The sequence below is a fragment of the Symphalangus syndactylus genome, chromosome 8 (assembly GCF_028878055.3).
Source record: "Symphalangus syndactylus isolate Jambi chromosome 8, NHGRI_mSymSyn1-v2.1_pri, whole genome shotgun sequence".
In the NCBI taxonomy this organism is placed as follows: Eukaryota; Metazoa; Chordata; class Mammalia; order Primates; family Hylobatidae; genus Symphalangus; species Symphalangus syndactylus.
In genome coordinates this window covers 55,430,079-55,446,790 of record NC_072430.2, presented here as the reverse complement: position 1 = coordinate 55,446,790, position 16,712 = coordinate 55,430,079, and the positions used below count along the sequence as shown (strand labels likewise).

The window sequence follows — 16,712 nt, the reverse complement described above, 5'->3', positions numbered from 1 at the left end:
GTTTCTGCGTCCATGGATTGAACCAATTCTGGATTGAAAATATTTGAACAAAAAAAATGCATCTGTACCAAATATGTATGGACTTTTTTCCTTGCCATTATTCCTTGAATAATATGACAATCATTTACATAGTATTAGGTATTATAAGTAATCTAGAGATGATTGAAAGTATATGGGAGGAAGTGCATAGGTTATATGCAAATACCACACAATTTTACATCAGGAATTTGAGCTTCTCTGGATTTTGGTATCCGAAGAAAGTCCTGGAACTAATCCTCCATGGATACTGAGAGACAGCTATACGTGGTTGCTTTTTAAGAATTGTTGGCCGGGTGCGGTGGCTCATGCCTGTAATCCCAGCACTTTGGGAGGCTGAGGCGGGCGGATCATGAGGTCAGGAGATCGAGACCATCCTGGCTAACACGGTGAAACCCCATCTCTACTAAAAATACAAAAAATTAGCTGGGCCTGGTGGTGGGCACCTGTAGTCCCAGCTACTCGGGAGGCTAAGGCAGGAGAATAGTGTGAACCCGGGAGGTAGAGGTTGCAGTGAGCTGAGGTCGTGCCACTGCACTCCAGCCTGGGTGACAGAGCAAGACTCCATCTCAAAAAAAAAAAGAAAAAAAAGAGCTGTTAATACCTGTATTGCATATACAGCATTAACTGAAAATTCTTTGCTTAAGCAAGTAAGGGAATTCACCTAATGATGTAACAAAACAAATCCTTAGCCAGGATTGGCTAAAGATATCTGTGTCTCAGACAAAGCTATCATTAAGACTGGTCCTCCATTTTCACTGCTGTCAAGTGCTGTTTTCCTGACAGCTCCAGCCTTTCATGTTCCCAGCTTTAGCTTCCAAGGCAAGAAAGAATTTTCTTCCTAATAGTTAGACAATTCCAAAATAGCATTTCATCAGCCATGATACATACCACATACCCCGCCTGCTTGCCTCCCCACTCCCAACAAATTACCCTGGCCATGGGGGTGTTAAACTCATTGTGGCCAGATCTGGGCCACATGGCCAAACCTGGAGCCAAGCGTTAAGTATTTCTACTTGGAACGTGTGGTAGTGCCTAAGGGAAATAAATTTATTAGAAGATGCCTCTACACCTTTGTTGCCCAACCATGCCAGATAATAGAACAACTTCATTTTAAGCCCATGTGAGTAGATGGTGATGACAGCTGCAGGAAACTTCATGTTATAAAAATAAGAGACTATTTACATGACACAGGTAGTTATAGTAAGCCAGCCAGGGGTAATAGTAAAGTACTTTATGACAGATATTTCTGTAAATCTTTCCTCATCTTTGATTGTACATTTTATCTTCCTCTGAATTACCTATCATTTGGATTCATTTTATAATTTATTGGTTAATTGGATTGTAACTCTTAAGGCATCCAAATCAAGAAGGCATCGTCAAGTCAAACTTGACTCTTCTGACTCTGATTCTGCATCTGGTCAAGGCCAAGTCAAAGCAACTAGGGCAAAAGAGAAGAAAGAAAGATTGAAACCAGCAGGAAGGAAGATGTCTTTCAGAAACAAAGGTAACTTTTTAAAGTCTTACTAAGATTCAACAAAGGAGAATGGGTTTTATTTACGACTTTGCCTCATCTTCATTTCCTTGTTAAGAAGGATTAGATACTTGTTTGAGAACATTTTTGTGAGATTTAATATTAAAAATAAATTCTGTTAGATTCTTGGAATCTTACTGCTTGAAAAGGATCCTAGGCATCATATCAAATGTATCATTTTACAGATGATGAAATTTTGGCCTGGCCGGGTGCTATGGCTCATGCCTGTAATCCCAGCACTTTGAGAGGCCTAGGTGGATGGATCACTTGAGGTCAGGAGTTCAAGTCCAGCCTGGCCAACATGGTGAAACCCTGTTTCTACTAAAAATATAAAAGTCAGGCATGGTAGTGCATGCCTGTAATCTCAGCTACTTGGGAGGCTGAGGCATGAGAATTGCTTGAACCCAGAAGGTGGAGGTTGTGGTGAGCTGAGATCATGTCACTTCACTCCAGCGTAGGTGACAGAGCAAGACTCTGTCAAAACAAAAAGAAATTTAGGCCTATACAGATTAAATAATTTGTCTAAAGTGATACATCAATTAATAGCTAGATAGTTATGAAATCAGTCTGGAATTATCCAGTGCATTTTTTTTTTTTTTTTTTTTTTTTTTTGAGTGGGAGTTTTGCTCTTGTTGCCCAGGCTAGAGTGCAATGGCATGATCTTGGCTCACTGCAACCTCTGCCTCCCAGGTTGAAGCAATTCTTCTGCCTCAGCATCTTGAGTAGCTGGGACTACAGGCACTCGCCACCACACCCAGCTAATTTTTTTTGTAATTTTTTTAGTAGAGACGGGGTTTCACCATGTTGGCCAGGCTGGTCTTGGACTCCTGACCTCAGGTGATCCACCTGCCTCGGCCTCCCCAAAGTGCTGAGATTACAGGCATGAGCCACCGCGCGCAGCCTCCAGTGCATATTTTAGTAGTCTCCAGTGCATATTTTAGTAGTAATTTTTGTGTGTGAATCAAACTTATTTGTAGAATGAGATACAAATAATGCATTCTATAAACCATGTTTCTTTTTAGCTGTATTAAGATGTCCTTTTTCTTTGACACAGTGTATCTGTAAAATTACCTTTCTTCTTAAGGAAATTACTTTCGTATATATTTCAATAGTTTGGTTTAGTTTTTTTTTTTTTTTTTTTCTTGAGACAGAGTCTTGCTGTGTTGCCCAGGCTGGAGTGCAGTGGCGCAATCTTGACTCACTGCAACCTCCGCCTCCCAGGTTCAAGAGATTCTCCTGTCTCAGCCTCCCAAGTAGCTGGGACTACAGGTGCCCACCACCATGCCTGGGTAATTTTTTTTTGTATTTTTAGTAGAGACAGGGTTTCACTATGTTGGCCAGGCTGGTCTTGAACTCCTGACTTCGTGATTCGCCCACCTTGACCTCCCAAAGTACTGGGATTACAGGCATGAGCCACCGCGCCCGTCAGTAGTTTGGTTTTTTAAAAATTGTGTGAACAATGTGTATGCACCGTACATAAGTTTGGAATTTGATTAACAGGTTTACTTAAGGTGAGAAAAAAAGGAGCATTAGAAACAGTAAATATTTAATGACTAATAACGAAATTCACTCCTAACTACTGCAGGAATATATGAAGATAAGTTAACAGCCTTAACAGCCTTTTTTCCCCCTATGTTGAAGCAGTGGAGGGGGAGAACTGAAGTTAAATACCTTTAATATGTCCCAGATATGATTAAGTCCTGTAACAGTAGCAACCTTGAAGTGCACTGAGAATTCAGAGGAGATACCATATTTGTTAAGTATGATCAAGAAATAGTTCAAAAGGAGATTTTTCTACTTCCTTTCACAATGCTAAAGGATATGACTAAACTTACTGAAAAAATCCTAAGTCACATGTATCAAAAATAATCCTAGACACAAAAACACCTTGACTGAGTACACTTATTTCAGGATGCATTCAGAATCTATTAATATGATTTACCACATCAATAGGTTAAAGGGGAAAATGTGAATTTATTTTAATAGTTACCAAAGAAGACATTTGGTAATATCTAGCATCTATTCTTGATTAAAAAAAAAAAATCCTCTAGGTCAAGGAGTCACCAAAGTGTTTCTGTAAAAGGCCAGGTAGTAAATACTTTAGGTTTTGTAAGTCGTGTTTCTGTCACAACTACTCAGCTCTACCATTGTAATGTGAAAGTAGCTATAGATAATACCAACACACATTAGTGTGGTTGTAGTCCAGTAAAACTGTATAAAAGCAGGTGGTTGGTCACATTTGGTCCAGGGGCCATAGTTTGTTAACTCCTGCCCTAGATAAAATAGAAGATTATTTCTTTAATCTTAAAAGTGTGGGCCGGGCGCGGTGGCTCACGCTTGTAATCCCAGCACTTTGGGAGGCCGAGGCGGGCGGATCACGAGGTCAGGAGATCAAGACCACGGTGAAACCCCGTCTCTACTAAAAAAGACAAAAAATTAGCCGGGCGTGGTGGCGGGCGCCTGTAGTCCCAGCTACTCGGAGAGGCTGAGGCAGGAGAATGGCGTGAACCCGGGAGGCGGAGCTTGCAGTGAGCCGAGATTGCGCCACTGCACTCCAGTCTGGGTGACAGAGCGAGACTCCGTCTCAAAAAAAAAAAAAAAAGAAAAGAAAAAAAGAAAAGTGTGTGTGTGCATGCGTGTATTAGATTACAAGCTGCCTCATGTTCAATGGTAACATGCAAGAAGTATTACAGTTTTATTTAACGTTGCTCTTAAAGAGCTAGTCAGTGTAATTAGACAGCAGAGTGAAGGGAGATATGACATCAGAAAGAGAGCCTAGAAAATTATCATATGTGAATGATTTTATACCTAAAAATATTCTAAAGAGAATTTGCTGAAAAATAATTAGGAACAAAAATTTAGGGAGGTAAGGGTTACCACTGTAGACCTTACAAAGATTAAAAGGTGACCAAGGCAAAATTATAAATAATTTTATGCCGGTAAGTTAGGTAGCTTCAATAAAATGAATAAATTTATTAAGAGACACAAGCTTTCAGGCCGGGCGCTGTGGCTAATGCTTGTAATCACAGCACTGTGGGAGGCCGAGGCAGGTGGATCACCTGAAGGTCGGGAGGTCGAGACCAGCCTGGCCAACATGGAGAAACCCTGTCTCTACTAAAAATACAAAACTAGCTGGGCTTGGTGGCACATGCCTGTAATCCCAGCTACTTGGGAGACTGAGGCAGAAGAATTGCTTGAACCCGGGAGGCGGAGGTTGCGGTGAGCCAAGATCACGCCAAGATGGAGCCTTTGCGCTCCAACCTGGGCAACAAGAGCGAAACTCTGTCTCCAAAAAAAAAGAGAGAGACACAAATTTCCAAAACTGACGGAAGAAATCTGAATAGTCTAAGGTCTGCTGAGACCCCAAAATATCTGAGACAGGTCTCAGTTGATTTAGAAAGTTTATTTTGCCGGGGTTAAGGATGCGCCTGTGATACAACCTCAGGAAGTCCTGAGACATGTGCCCAATGTGTTCGGGATACAGTTTGCTTTTATATATTTTAGGGAGACATGACACATCATCAATATGTGTAAGTTGTACATTGGTTTGGTCTGGTAAGGCAGCAAGTGGGGGCTTCAAGGTTAGAAGTAGGTAAGACAAAAAGTTGCATTGCATTTTTTGAGTCTTTGATGGCCTTCCACCTAATACAAATAATACGCAATTTACTCTGGCTCAATGAATCTGCATTTTCACATAAGTAATAGGGGAGAGGAAGCAATCAGATATGCATTTGTCTTAGGTGAGCCTCAGAGGGATCACTTTGAATAGAATGGGAGGCTGGTTTTGCCCTAAGCAGTTCCCAGCTTGACTTTTCCCTTTATCTTAGTGATTTTGGGGTCCCAAGATCTTTTTCCTCTCACACTGCTAAAGAAATTAAATTCCCAGCCTTCTCTGGAAATTTTATCAAACGTTTAAGAAAGGAGTGATCTAGATTCTTTCAGAAAATACAAGAGGGAACACTGCAGCTTATTGACATTGCAAGAAAGAACTAAAGACCAATATCCCTTATCTTATCCAAAGAAAAATTCAAAATGGATTATGGACCTAAATTTGAAACCTAAATTATAAAACTTGTGAAAAAATATGTAGGAGAAAAATGTTTGTGTTCTTGGGTTGGGCAAGATTTTCACAAAAACACAAGCAAATCATGAAACAAAAAAAAATTGATAAATTGGCATTCTCAGAGTTACAATTTTTGTCTTCAGAAGACACACTGTTAAGAAGATGAGAAGGTAAGCCACAGACTGGGAGAAAATTTTTGCAAACTACTACCCTGATAAAGGTCTTGTATCCCGAATAGTAATATATAAAGAAGTCTAACTCAATAAATATACAGCCCACCCAATGAAGAAATGGCTAAAACATTTCACCAAAGAAAAGATATGGATGGCAAATAAGCATATGAAAAGATGCTCTGCATCTTTAGTTACTAGAGAAATGTAAATTAAAACCACAATGACATTCCACTAAACCCTGAATGGCAACAACAAAAAAGACCCCACAAAGCAAAACAAAAATTTTAATGAGAAAAGCTGTTGAGGATTTGGAACAAGTGGAACCTGCATACTTTTCTGGTGTGAATCCAGAATGATGTGGTTACTTTAGAAAACTCGTAGTTTTTAAAAGGTAAACATGTACTTACCATCCGACCCAGAAATACTATTCCTTGGTATTTACACAAGAGAAATGAACACTTAATGTTCACACAGAAATGTGTATGCAAAAGTTTATATCGCTTTATTCATAATTGCAAGAACTGCAGACAGCCTAAAAATCCTTCCTCTGCTGATTGGATAAACTGGCATATCCATACAATGAAATACAACCCAGCAATAAAAGAGCTATCATACATGTAACAACATAGATGAATCTGAATTCAGTGTGCTCTGTGAAAGAAGACAGACACAAAAGGCCATATACTCTGTGATTGTATTTATATGACATTCTGGAAAAGGCAAATCTGTAGGTACAGAAAACATGTATTTGGTTGCTAGGGACTTAGGGGTAGGGGAAGGTGTTGAATGCAAATTGGCACAGAGAAACTTTTGGGGTCATGGAAAGCTATATTTTCATTGCAGTGGTAGATTGCACAACTGTGCATTTGTCCAAACTTCTCTGTACAGCAAAAATGGGTGAATTTTATTGTATGTTAATAATACTTTAATAAACCTGACTGATGGCCAAACACAAACAAAAAGAGAGGACATAAGGAAAAGATTTAGTTTGATTATATTTCAAAAATTAACTTCTCGTAGATTAAAATGTTTTTTTTCTGAAAAACTGTTCAGCTGAATTAAATTTAAAGGAGTTTAACTGAGCAGTGAACGTTTGGAGTATCGCACAGCCCCCAGAATCACAGCAGATTCAGACTCCAGCGCAGCCACGTGGTGGAAGATTTGTAGCCAACAAAAGGGAAATGAGGTACAGAAATCAGAAGTGAGGTACAGAACAGCTGGATTGGTTACAGCTCGGCATTTGCCTTATTTGAACACAGTTTGAAGACTCAGCAGTGTATGAATGGTTGAAGTACTGCCACTGGGATTGGCCAAGAGTCAGCTATTGTTCAGGCACATACTCCTAAATTTGGTTTTCAATCTTGTCTACCTATTAAGCTAGATTGCAGTTTGTCCACAAGGACTCAAATATAGAAGTACGGAGTCCTTCTCAGGCCATATTTAGTTCACTCTAACAGAAGTACCAAAGATATTTAGGTTTAGAAAACCTCACAAGCACTTTTATTAATTGCCTTCATATAGGCACAGCAATGAGATAAGCTGGCCAAGCTGCTTTCTTGAAGACCTGAAAAAAAAAAATGTTTTAATGTGGTTGAGGAACAAAGGAGGAACAAGAGCAAAATAGGAAAAGAAAGAAGTTAAATGAAATGAACTTTCATCTTGAATGTGTGACAGGTGTAATTTATGATCTCACCAATCATATCTTAATTAGTTCCTGAAAACAACTGTTTTGTAAATTCTGAAACTAACTTAAGGACAGGCTCTATAGTACATCTGAGATTTGTTAATGAATTTTCTCAGGGTGTTAGGGAGGATTTACCCATGAGAAAGAATAAAGTATTATAAAATGTGATCTGAATTCAGATCATCATGGCTTAACTAATCCAGCTAAGGTATTGTAAATACTCTGAAGCAGAAGTAGTTACCTGAATAATAAAGACCCAAATGGTTAGTTTGTAGTTTCTCATTAATCAAACGTTCATTTCCATACAGTGAAAAGGTATTTTTGATTTTACAGTTTTTCAAAAAGAGGAGCCTTCAGTTCCATAAAAGGCAAAAGATCTTACAAATCCATTTGCACATATGATACTGTTAAAATTTCTAATTTTAAAAGAGCTCTTATAAATGAATAAGAAAAGAGCCACCACCCAGTAGAAAAATAGCTTAGGACATGAACAGGCAATAACAAATGCAGGCAGACAGTCAGTGTGTATAGGAAATAATTGGATTTCATTTATAATTAAAGATATATAAATTAAAACATGATTTTTATATTATTTGATAAAGATTAAAGATAATACCCATTGATAATGAAAGTGTGAGGAAATAAAATCTCAGTTTAAGTGGGAGAGTAAATTGGCACATTCTTTTCATAGAGCAATTTAGAATCATGTCAGAATTTTAAATGTACATGCCTTTTAGAATTGCTAGGAATTTATTCTGTAGAAATCATAAATATAAAAGGAAATTCATTGCAGGATTATTTGAAATGGCAAACTGTAAACAAATCAAATGTATAATGGGTAAATAAAATTATTGTCAGTCCAAACAAAGGAATACTTTGCAGTTACTAAAAAGTGAGGGAGGCTGGGCACGGTGGCTGACGCCTGTAGTCCCAGCACTTTGGGAGGCCAAGGCAGGCAGATCACAAGGTCAGGAGTTCAAGACCAGCCTGGCCAATATGGTGAAACCCCGCCTCTACTAAAAATACAAAAATTAGCTGGGTGTGGTGGCGGGCACCTGTAGTCCCAGCTACTTGGGAGTCTGAGGCAGGAGAATCACTTGAACCCAGGAGACGGAGGTTGCAGTGAGCCGACATAGCATCACCGCTCTTCAGCCTGGGTGACAGAGCAAGACTCCATCTCAAAAAAAAAAAAAAAAAAACACTAGGGAAAGCTCTGTATTATGAAAGGAAAGTATATCCAAAATATATTGACTAAAAATAAAACACGATATTATCTATACATTTCATAGTGAAAAGGCTTTTTAAAAAGAGTATGATCTCATTTCTATTAATAAAAAAATACATACATACACACATGAACATAATATATAGCACTGAAGAAATCTAGATGTGTATGAAGTATTACCAGTGGTTAATTTTCAAGAATAGTATAATGAGAAACTATCCATAAATGTCTGTAATGTTTGGATTTTATATAACCATGTGTTACTTTAGTAATCAGTAGAAATCCAAAGACCTTTTTACAAATAAGGTAAACAAAATTTCATGGACTCAGACAAGTAGAGGGGCTGGTGTGAAAAAGGCAAAGTAGCTGGGAAGTATAGAGTGAGGGGTCCATTTAGGCTGGATTGTAAAGGGGGTATGTTGGGGAGTTAAATGTTAAAAGTGCTGGAAAAATAGGTTGAGGATTGTATTGTGACCAGGCCTTAAATATGGAATCAAGAAGTTTACACTTCAGTTGGTAGGCAGAGGGGGAGTCAATTGAAACTTTTGAGCAAGAAAGTGGCATGCCCAAAGTTTTCCTTGAAGAAGATCATTCTGGGAGTAGAATGGCAGGTAGCTGGGAACAAACCGAAAATAGGAACGCTACGTAGAAGGCTGTTGCGGTAGTTCAGATTTAGGAGTAACGAGCGTGTGCCACATGGTTGTAGGAATTAGAGAAGCAAGGCTAACAGACATAAGAGCCAAATACGGAGACTAGTGGAGAGGGGTGAGACAAGAATGCTTAATGTCTGAGCACCTGGGAGGATATTTGTGTCCTTGTTGGAGAAATATGATGACACAATAAAGATTTCATTGAGGGGAGAATTTGCTCCAGTCTGCCTTTCCAGACTGGTTTCTGTAATAATTGCTTGGTGTATTAATGGGTGCTCAGTATATTGATGGAATTTACTTAAGCTTGTGTTATTTAAGCTTCAATTATGTGCTCACCATTCCTCGAATATAACATGCATGTTGATAGGACATCAGTAATACCAGTGCTATGATGGATGAAGATGATAGCAACTACTATTTATGTAACACTTTTTTTTGAGACGGAGTGTTGCTATGTCACCCAGGCTGGAGTGCAGTGGCACGATCTCAGCTCACTGCAACCTCCACCTCCTGGGTTCAAGCGATTCTCCTGCCTCAGCCTCCCCAGTAGCTGCGATTACAGGTGCTTGCCACCATGCCTGGCTGATTTTTGTATTTTTAGTAGAGACGGGGTCTCACCATGTTAGCCAGGTTGGTCTCGAACTCCTGGCCTCAAATAATCCACCCACCTTAGCCTCCCAAAGTGCTGAGATTACAGGCGCAAGCCACCGCATGCGGCTATGTAACACTTTTTATCTGACAAACTTTTTCTCACATGTCCAAGGCTTTCTAGATAATACATAGCAGAACTGAGACTGGAACGAGTCTGTCTGAATCCAAGCCTGATTCTTTAACTGTCATACTGTGCTACCTCCCAGGTCACTGGAGTTGTGGCTCTGGAGCTCAGATTAGACATACACTTAAGTAAATTTGTTGTTAGTTGTATTCTAGCTGCCTGACTAGTAATCATTTGTTTGGATAATCAGTAATGGTCTATTACTGATCACTGCACCCCACACATTTATCTTTGAGCATAGTAAAACTGCCCACCTGAGACCTTCTAGGGAGTTAGTTTTATGGATAATTGAGGTTAATGATTACAATGTTGAAATTTACTTTTTTGTTCCCTCCCGAGATGGAGTCCTGCTCTGTCGCCCAGAGCTGGAGTGCAGTGGCACGATCTCGGCTCACTGCAACCTCCACCTCCCGGGTTCAAGCAATTCTCCTGCCTCCGTCTCCCGAGTAGCTGGGATTATAGGCACCCACCACCATGCCCAGCTAGTTTTTGTATTTTTAGTAGAAACAGGGTTTCACCATGTTGGCCAGACTGGTCTCGAACTCCTGGCCTTGTGATCCACCCACCTCAGCCTCCCAAAGTGCTGGGATTACAGGCATGAGCCCACTGCCCCCAGCCAAAATTTACTTTTTAAAAATTTAATTATTTTTGGCTATCTTTCTCAAATATATTGCATTCTGTTTTATATGTTTCCTTTTTTCTACATTTATCATTTTTGTAATTATAACTATATTAAAGTCAAATATATTTTATGCTCTTATTTTCTGGAACACTGTATCCTTAACATAATTTAATTTTCTCCTGACAAGTCATGGTCACCATCATGAGGATTATGTTACTGGGTTTTATAATGTAATGATTCTATCAAGAAATAGGCCGGGTGCGGTGGCTCACGCCTATAATCCCAGCAGTTTGGGAGGTCGAGGCAGGTGGATCACTTGAGGTCAGGAGTTTGAAACCAGCCTGGCTAGCATGGTGGAACCCCCATCTCTACTACAAATACAGGAATTAGCTGGGCGTGATGGCGTGTACCTGTAGTCCCAGCTACTCAGGAGGCTGAGGAATGAGAATCATTTAAGCCTGGGAGATGGAGGTTGCAGTGAGCTGAGATTACGCCACTGTACTCCAGCCTGGGCTACAGAGAGAGACTCTGTCTCAAAAAAAAAAGCTTAAGTGTGGGGCATTTTATACTAACTGGCTTCATGCTGCAGTGCTTTGTTCTTACGTCTTTTTTTTTTTTTTTTTTTTAAATAGTGTTTCTGTTACACTTACTGTAGTGAACGTCTTTCTGTTCTCGGTGTGCAGGCTCAGGAGGCAGAGGCAGGAGAATTGCTTGAACCCAGGAGGCAGAGGTTGCAATGAGCTGAGATCGCGCCACTGCACTGCAGCCTGGGTGACAGAGTGAGACTCCATAAAAAAAAAAAAGCAAGATATAACATATCAAATGATAAAAGTGTTGGGGCAAAGAAAAACAGCATAAAAAATAGTCACTGTTTATGGGGGTTGCTTTTGGGACATGGAAATTGTGTGCTAAATGGTCCTTGATATGACAGTGGTATCTGATAAATTTGGTTGGGATACTTCTTCAGGTAACAGAAGGTTGATGTAGAGAACCTCTAGTGTTTTTGAAAATGGAAAGTCAATCGCAAATTATGACTAGAGGAATATATCTTGTAGAGCGTATGTGGTGAGAAAAGAAAGTATGTTCACATCCAAAAGTAAGGCTGTTAAACTAAAAAATTACATTTGTAATTAATAAAGTTGAAGTAACATATGTGATTATTCTTTGATGGCTGCAGATGTAACCCCTGTCGTGTGTGATAAACATTAAATACGGTATTTGTGTTTGGCTAATTTTGTTTATTCCTTTTTTCTCTGTTTTCTCTAGTGGAAGAACTAGAGACTATTTTCAGAGTATAAATACAAATATGTTAGTATTTGAAAAAATATAGGTATTCTAGAATGCATATTTCTGTTTACCATTACAGTTTCTGTTTTTACATGTCTAATTTTTATGCTGTAATAATGACAGTTTTTGTAAAATGTTTTCTCAAAGTTTATAATATTCTTTGCTTTCATAGAAAATCATTTTCTAAATATTTCTAGGTAATGTGCAGAATATACACAAGGAAGATAAACCTTTAAGTCTGAGTATGCCTGTAATTACAGAAGAAGAAGAGAATGAAAGTTTGAGTGGAACAGGTATAGATAAAATTTTGTCAAACTAGTCAAGTAAACTAACTTATACTCGTAGAGCATCAAGATTTAGAACCCTTGAGGAACATGACAGTTTGCTGTGTGTTCTTGTGATCCTTTCATCTTTGACCCATTGGGGAATTTCAGTATTAGTCATATCATTAATGACATCTCAAAGTCAGGGATAATACAATAAATGAATGGTATGGATACCCATTAGGTATCCTATCAGGTTCATCTTTGTAGAGATGTCTCTGTCAGACCTCTGACCTGCTTTCATCTGGTCAGTGTTTCAGTACTTCTAATCCTGACTGCTGCTCTCTTCCAGGAATTTGTTTTCGTTATTTTTTTTCATGAGACAGGGTCTTGTTGGGTTGCCCAGGCTGGAGTGCGGTGATTCGATCACAGTGACTTACTACAGCTTCGACCTCCCCAGCTCAGGCTATCCTCCCCTCCCGCCTCAGCCTCTTGAGTTGCTGGGACTGAAGGCACATGCCACCATGCCTGGCTAATTTTTGTATTTTTTGTAGAGACAGGGTCTCACTGTGTTGCCTAGGCTGGTCTCAAACTCCTGGGCTCAAGTGATGCACTTGCCTCAGCCTTCAAAAGTGCTGGGATTACAGGCATAAGCCACTGTGCCTGGCTTAGGAATTTGTTTTCATCTTAATTTGTTTTTTTTTTTTTTTTTTACTTGTCTTTTCTCTTTTTCTTTTTCTGCCATTTCCCTTTTGTTTTTCACTGGTAGGGAATATTTTTTTTCTTTTCTTTTTTCTTTTTTTTTTTTTTTTTGAGACAGAGTCTTGCTCTGTCACCCAGGCTGGAGTGCAATGGCGTGATCTCAGCTCACTGCAAACACCATCTCCCGGGTTCAAGCGATTCTCCTGCCTCAGCCTCCCAAGTAGCTGGGATTACAGGCACCCACCATCATGCCCGGCTCATTTTTGTATTTTTGTAGAGATGGGGTTTCACCATGTTGGCCAGGCTGGTCTTGAACTCCTGACCTTAAGTGATCCGCTTGCCTTGGCTTCCCAAAGTGCTGGGATTACAGGCGGGAACCACTGTACCTGGCCAGAATATTTCTTTTTGCCACATCTTTTATAATTTTCATGTTTTTGTGTTTTCTATTACTTTCTTTGCTTTTAATGATCAGTAACCTTTAGGTTCGTGCTGTTTCTAGATGGACAATTATTCGAGTGTTGGTTCTGGCATCTCCTGTGGTAGCCAGAATGATGTATGGTACTAGTGTTTTGGGTTACATTTCTAGGTTTAATTGAAATGAAGTTGAAATCTTAGTCATTTTCTTCTTCTTAGTACTGGCCTAAATACCTTTGAGATCTAGCACCCTGGGTTCATATAATTATAGGGAGGGTGTGCCCATATGAAACAACTTCACAGTAACTTATTATTAATTAGAATTTAGAATGACTAAGGGCTACTATCTCAATAGATTGATATTGCAATAGGATTGAGATCTTACTGTCTCAATGGAGGTAGTACTTTTTGTTGTTATGTGTTTTTGTTTGTTTGTTTTTTTGAGATGGAGTCTCGCTCTGTCGTCCAGGCTGGAGTGCAGTGGCATGATCTTGGCTCACTGCAACCTCCACCTCCTGGGTTCAAGCAATTCTCCTGCTTCAGCCTCCTGAGTAGCTGGGACTATAGACACGTGCCACCACGCCCGGCTAATATTTTGTATTTATTTTAGTAGAGATGGGGTTTCACCATGTTAGCCAGGATGGTCTCGATCCCCTGACCTCATGATTCGCCCACCTCAGCCTCCCAAAGTGCTGGGATTACAGGCGTGAGCCACTGCACCTGGCTGATAGTATGTTTTAAACTGCTATATCATTTTGAAGAAAAAATTCTTGAATATGTCAGGTTTAAGATTTTTTTGTTGTGTCTTTGCTGTGAGGGCATTCTTATTGTGTTGTACCAGTTAGACATCTATGTAGTTGAAATGTATATCATCAATTAGGTATTATCGTGTAAGTGTCAGTTTTTTGTTTTTTTTTTTTTTAGATCTGACTGACTTTTAAACTTTATGTCTTTAGAGTTCACTGCATCCAAGAAGAGGAGAAAACACTGAACAAAGAGCCTGGTGTAGTTTTTAATTTTGAGTTTTCTGACAGAAGAAAAGATGGATATTTTGTGTATTGAACAGGAAGACTGCCAGTATTAAAAATAGTCCTTCTGGGAAACTGTGGGTTATTTCTTGGAAATTGCAATACACAGTTCTAGAATAAAAGTACAAAAAATCAGAATAAGAATTCTTTAACATTTTCTTTAATGATTTGCATAAATGGAGATAAAACTTGTGTTTAGTATGTAATAGAAAAAATTCTGTTATTTGCAGATTGTTACTATTTCCTATAACATTTTGTGATACTATACTGTCCTAATACAGTCTGGTAATACTATTCTGTTTTATTTAAAATATTTTTTATTGAAATGTTAATGTTTATTACATGCAAATAACTATTTTGTATCTACAATCTGATAATGGATTTTTTATTTTGTGTATTCTATTTTGTATATTGTTAAGTGCAATAAAGTTTTTGCCTTGTTTTATTTTTTAATACGTAAAACTTACATTCTCTTAACATGTGATTGATAACTTAGGAAGTTCACAATGTATTTTCTACTTCTGCAATTAAATATTTTTTAGTGCTTGTTTATTATTAAATACTAATTTAACTAAGTACTAACTTAAGTACTTAAATACTAATGTATTAAGTATTTAAGTACTTTCTAATAAAATCTTTAAGAATAATAATGTAAATTTCAGAATGTGTCTCTGGTACAAAATAGTTGATATTCACAGAAAAAAAAAAATCTGTAGATTCATGAATATGCCTCTCTGTTGATTTCTTGTTCCAAACATTTTAATAGAGATTGCTTGAGCCATGTTGTTTGAATTGCTGCCAATAGCAGACCATATCCCTATCATGTTGTTGGCTCAACTGTTTTTTTTTTTTTTTTTTTCCCAATAGAGACGGGGTATCGCTATGTTGCTCAGGCTGGTCTTGAACTCCTGGGCTCAAGCTATCCTCCTGCCTCAGCCTCCCAAAGTACTGGGATTATAGGTGTGAGCTACTGCACCCAGCCTTAACCTGTTTCACAGTTGATTATACTAAATGCTGTTTTCCAGCATGGTATTATTAAGGGATTTAAAGTTTGGGTTGCATGCCTGTAATCCCAGCATTTTGGGAGGCGGAGGTGGGCAGATCACGAGGTCAGGAGATTGAGACCATTCTGACTAACACAGTGAAACCCCGTCTCTAATAAAAATACAGAAAGTAAGCCAGGTGTGGTGGTGGGCGCCTGTAATCCCAGCTACTCGGGAGGCTGAGGCAGGAGAATGGTGTGAACCCAGTGAGCCAAGATCGCGCCACTGCTCTCCAGCCTGGGCGACAGAGTGAGACTTCGTCTCAAAAAGAAAAAAAAAAAAAGTTTGGGTTGAAGATCAAATTCGTGATATCTCTATATCTAATCTTTAAAAATCAGAATGCTAATGCTGACCCAAATAAAATTTTCATTTATTAGCATTCATGCAGTCACAGTTGTTTCCTTTGACTTCAAATGTTTTTGGTCATAGGGGGGCAGTTTTCATAATGTGGACATTGGGTGGAGCATCTTGGATTTAAACAGTCTGGGGTTGGGGTGTAGATCCATTATTGGCCCCACTTGATATAGTAGGTTGTTTGCTAGAACTGGTCTGACTGTTAAAAGTTTATAGACATTGTACAGCTAACACACTGCGCTGCCCTTTTTTCGTAACTGTACTTACAAAATACATGCTATCGTTTCACTTGTACCTCAAGATGGTAGTGCCCTGTCCCCATTCACAAAGTTAGTAAGTCATGCTTCTGAGTCATAAACACAGGGCTCAGTCTTATAATTTCAGTTTTTTTATATAAGCCAACACGTGGAAATCCAGAAAGATACTTTTTTAACTATAAGCAGCAAAACTCCACTTCAAAATGGCTTAAACGAGACGGAAAGTTTATTAAAATCAGGTGAGTTCCAACAAAGGTTGGCTCTGGCTTATAGTACATCAGTTCCGTGATGGCTTCATATACCTAGGTTTCCGTTTTTTCCTTTTTTTTTTTTTTTGAGATGGTTTTGCTCTGTCGCCCAGGCTGGAGAGCAGTGACGTGATCATGGTTCACTGCAGACTCAATCTCCTGAGATGAAGCTATCTTGCCACCTCAGCCTCTTGTGTAGCTGAGTCTACAGGTGTGTGACCACATGCTTGGCTAATTTTTTTTTTTTTTTTTTGAGAGAGTCTCGCTCTGTCACCCAGGATGGAGTGCAGTGACGTGATCCTGGCTCACTGCAACCTTCACCTCCCGGGTTCAAGCGATTCTTCTGTCTCAGCC

General features: G+C 39.0%; 1 protein-coding gene across 2 annotated transcripts in view; it reads left to right on the top strand.

Moving 5' to 3' along the window:
• The window catches only part of SNAPC1 (small nuclear RNA activating complex polypeptide 1), a 34,665-nt gene extending 18,787 nt beyond the window's left edge, over positions 1 to 15,878 (top strand). For both annotated transcript variants that reach the window (XM_055289156.2, XM_055289157.2), the window contains 3 exons: positions 1,393 to 1,543; positions 12,247 to 12,342; positions 14,385 to 15,878. In XM_055289156.2, the coding sequence (XP_055145131.1) occupies positions 1,393 to 1,543; positions 12,247 to 12,342; positions 14,385 to 14,419 (282 nt within the window). In that variant the 3' untranslated portion in view covers positions 14,420 to 15,878. The remainder of the gene's footprint in view (positions 1 to 1,392; positions 1,544 to 12,246; positions 12,343 to 14,384) is intronic.
• Positions 15,879 to 16,712: the final 834 nt, after the last annotated feature.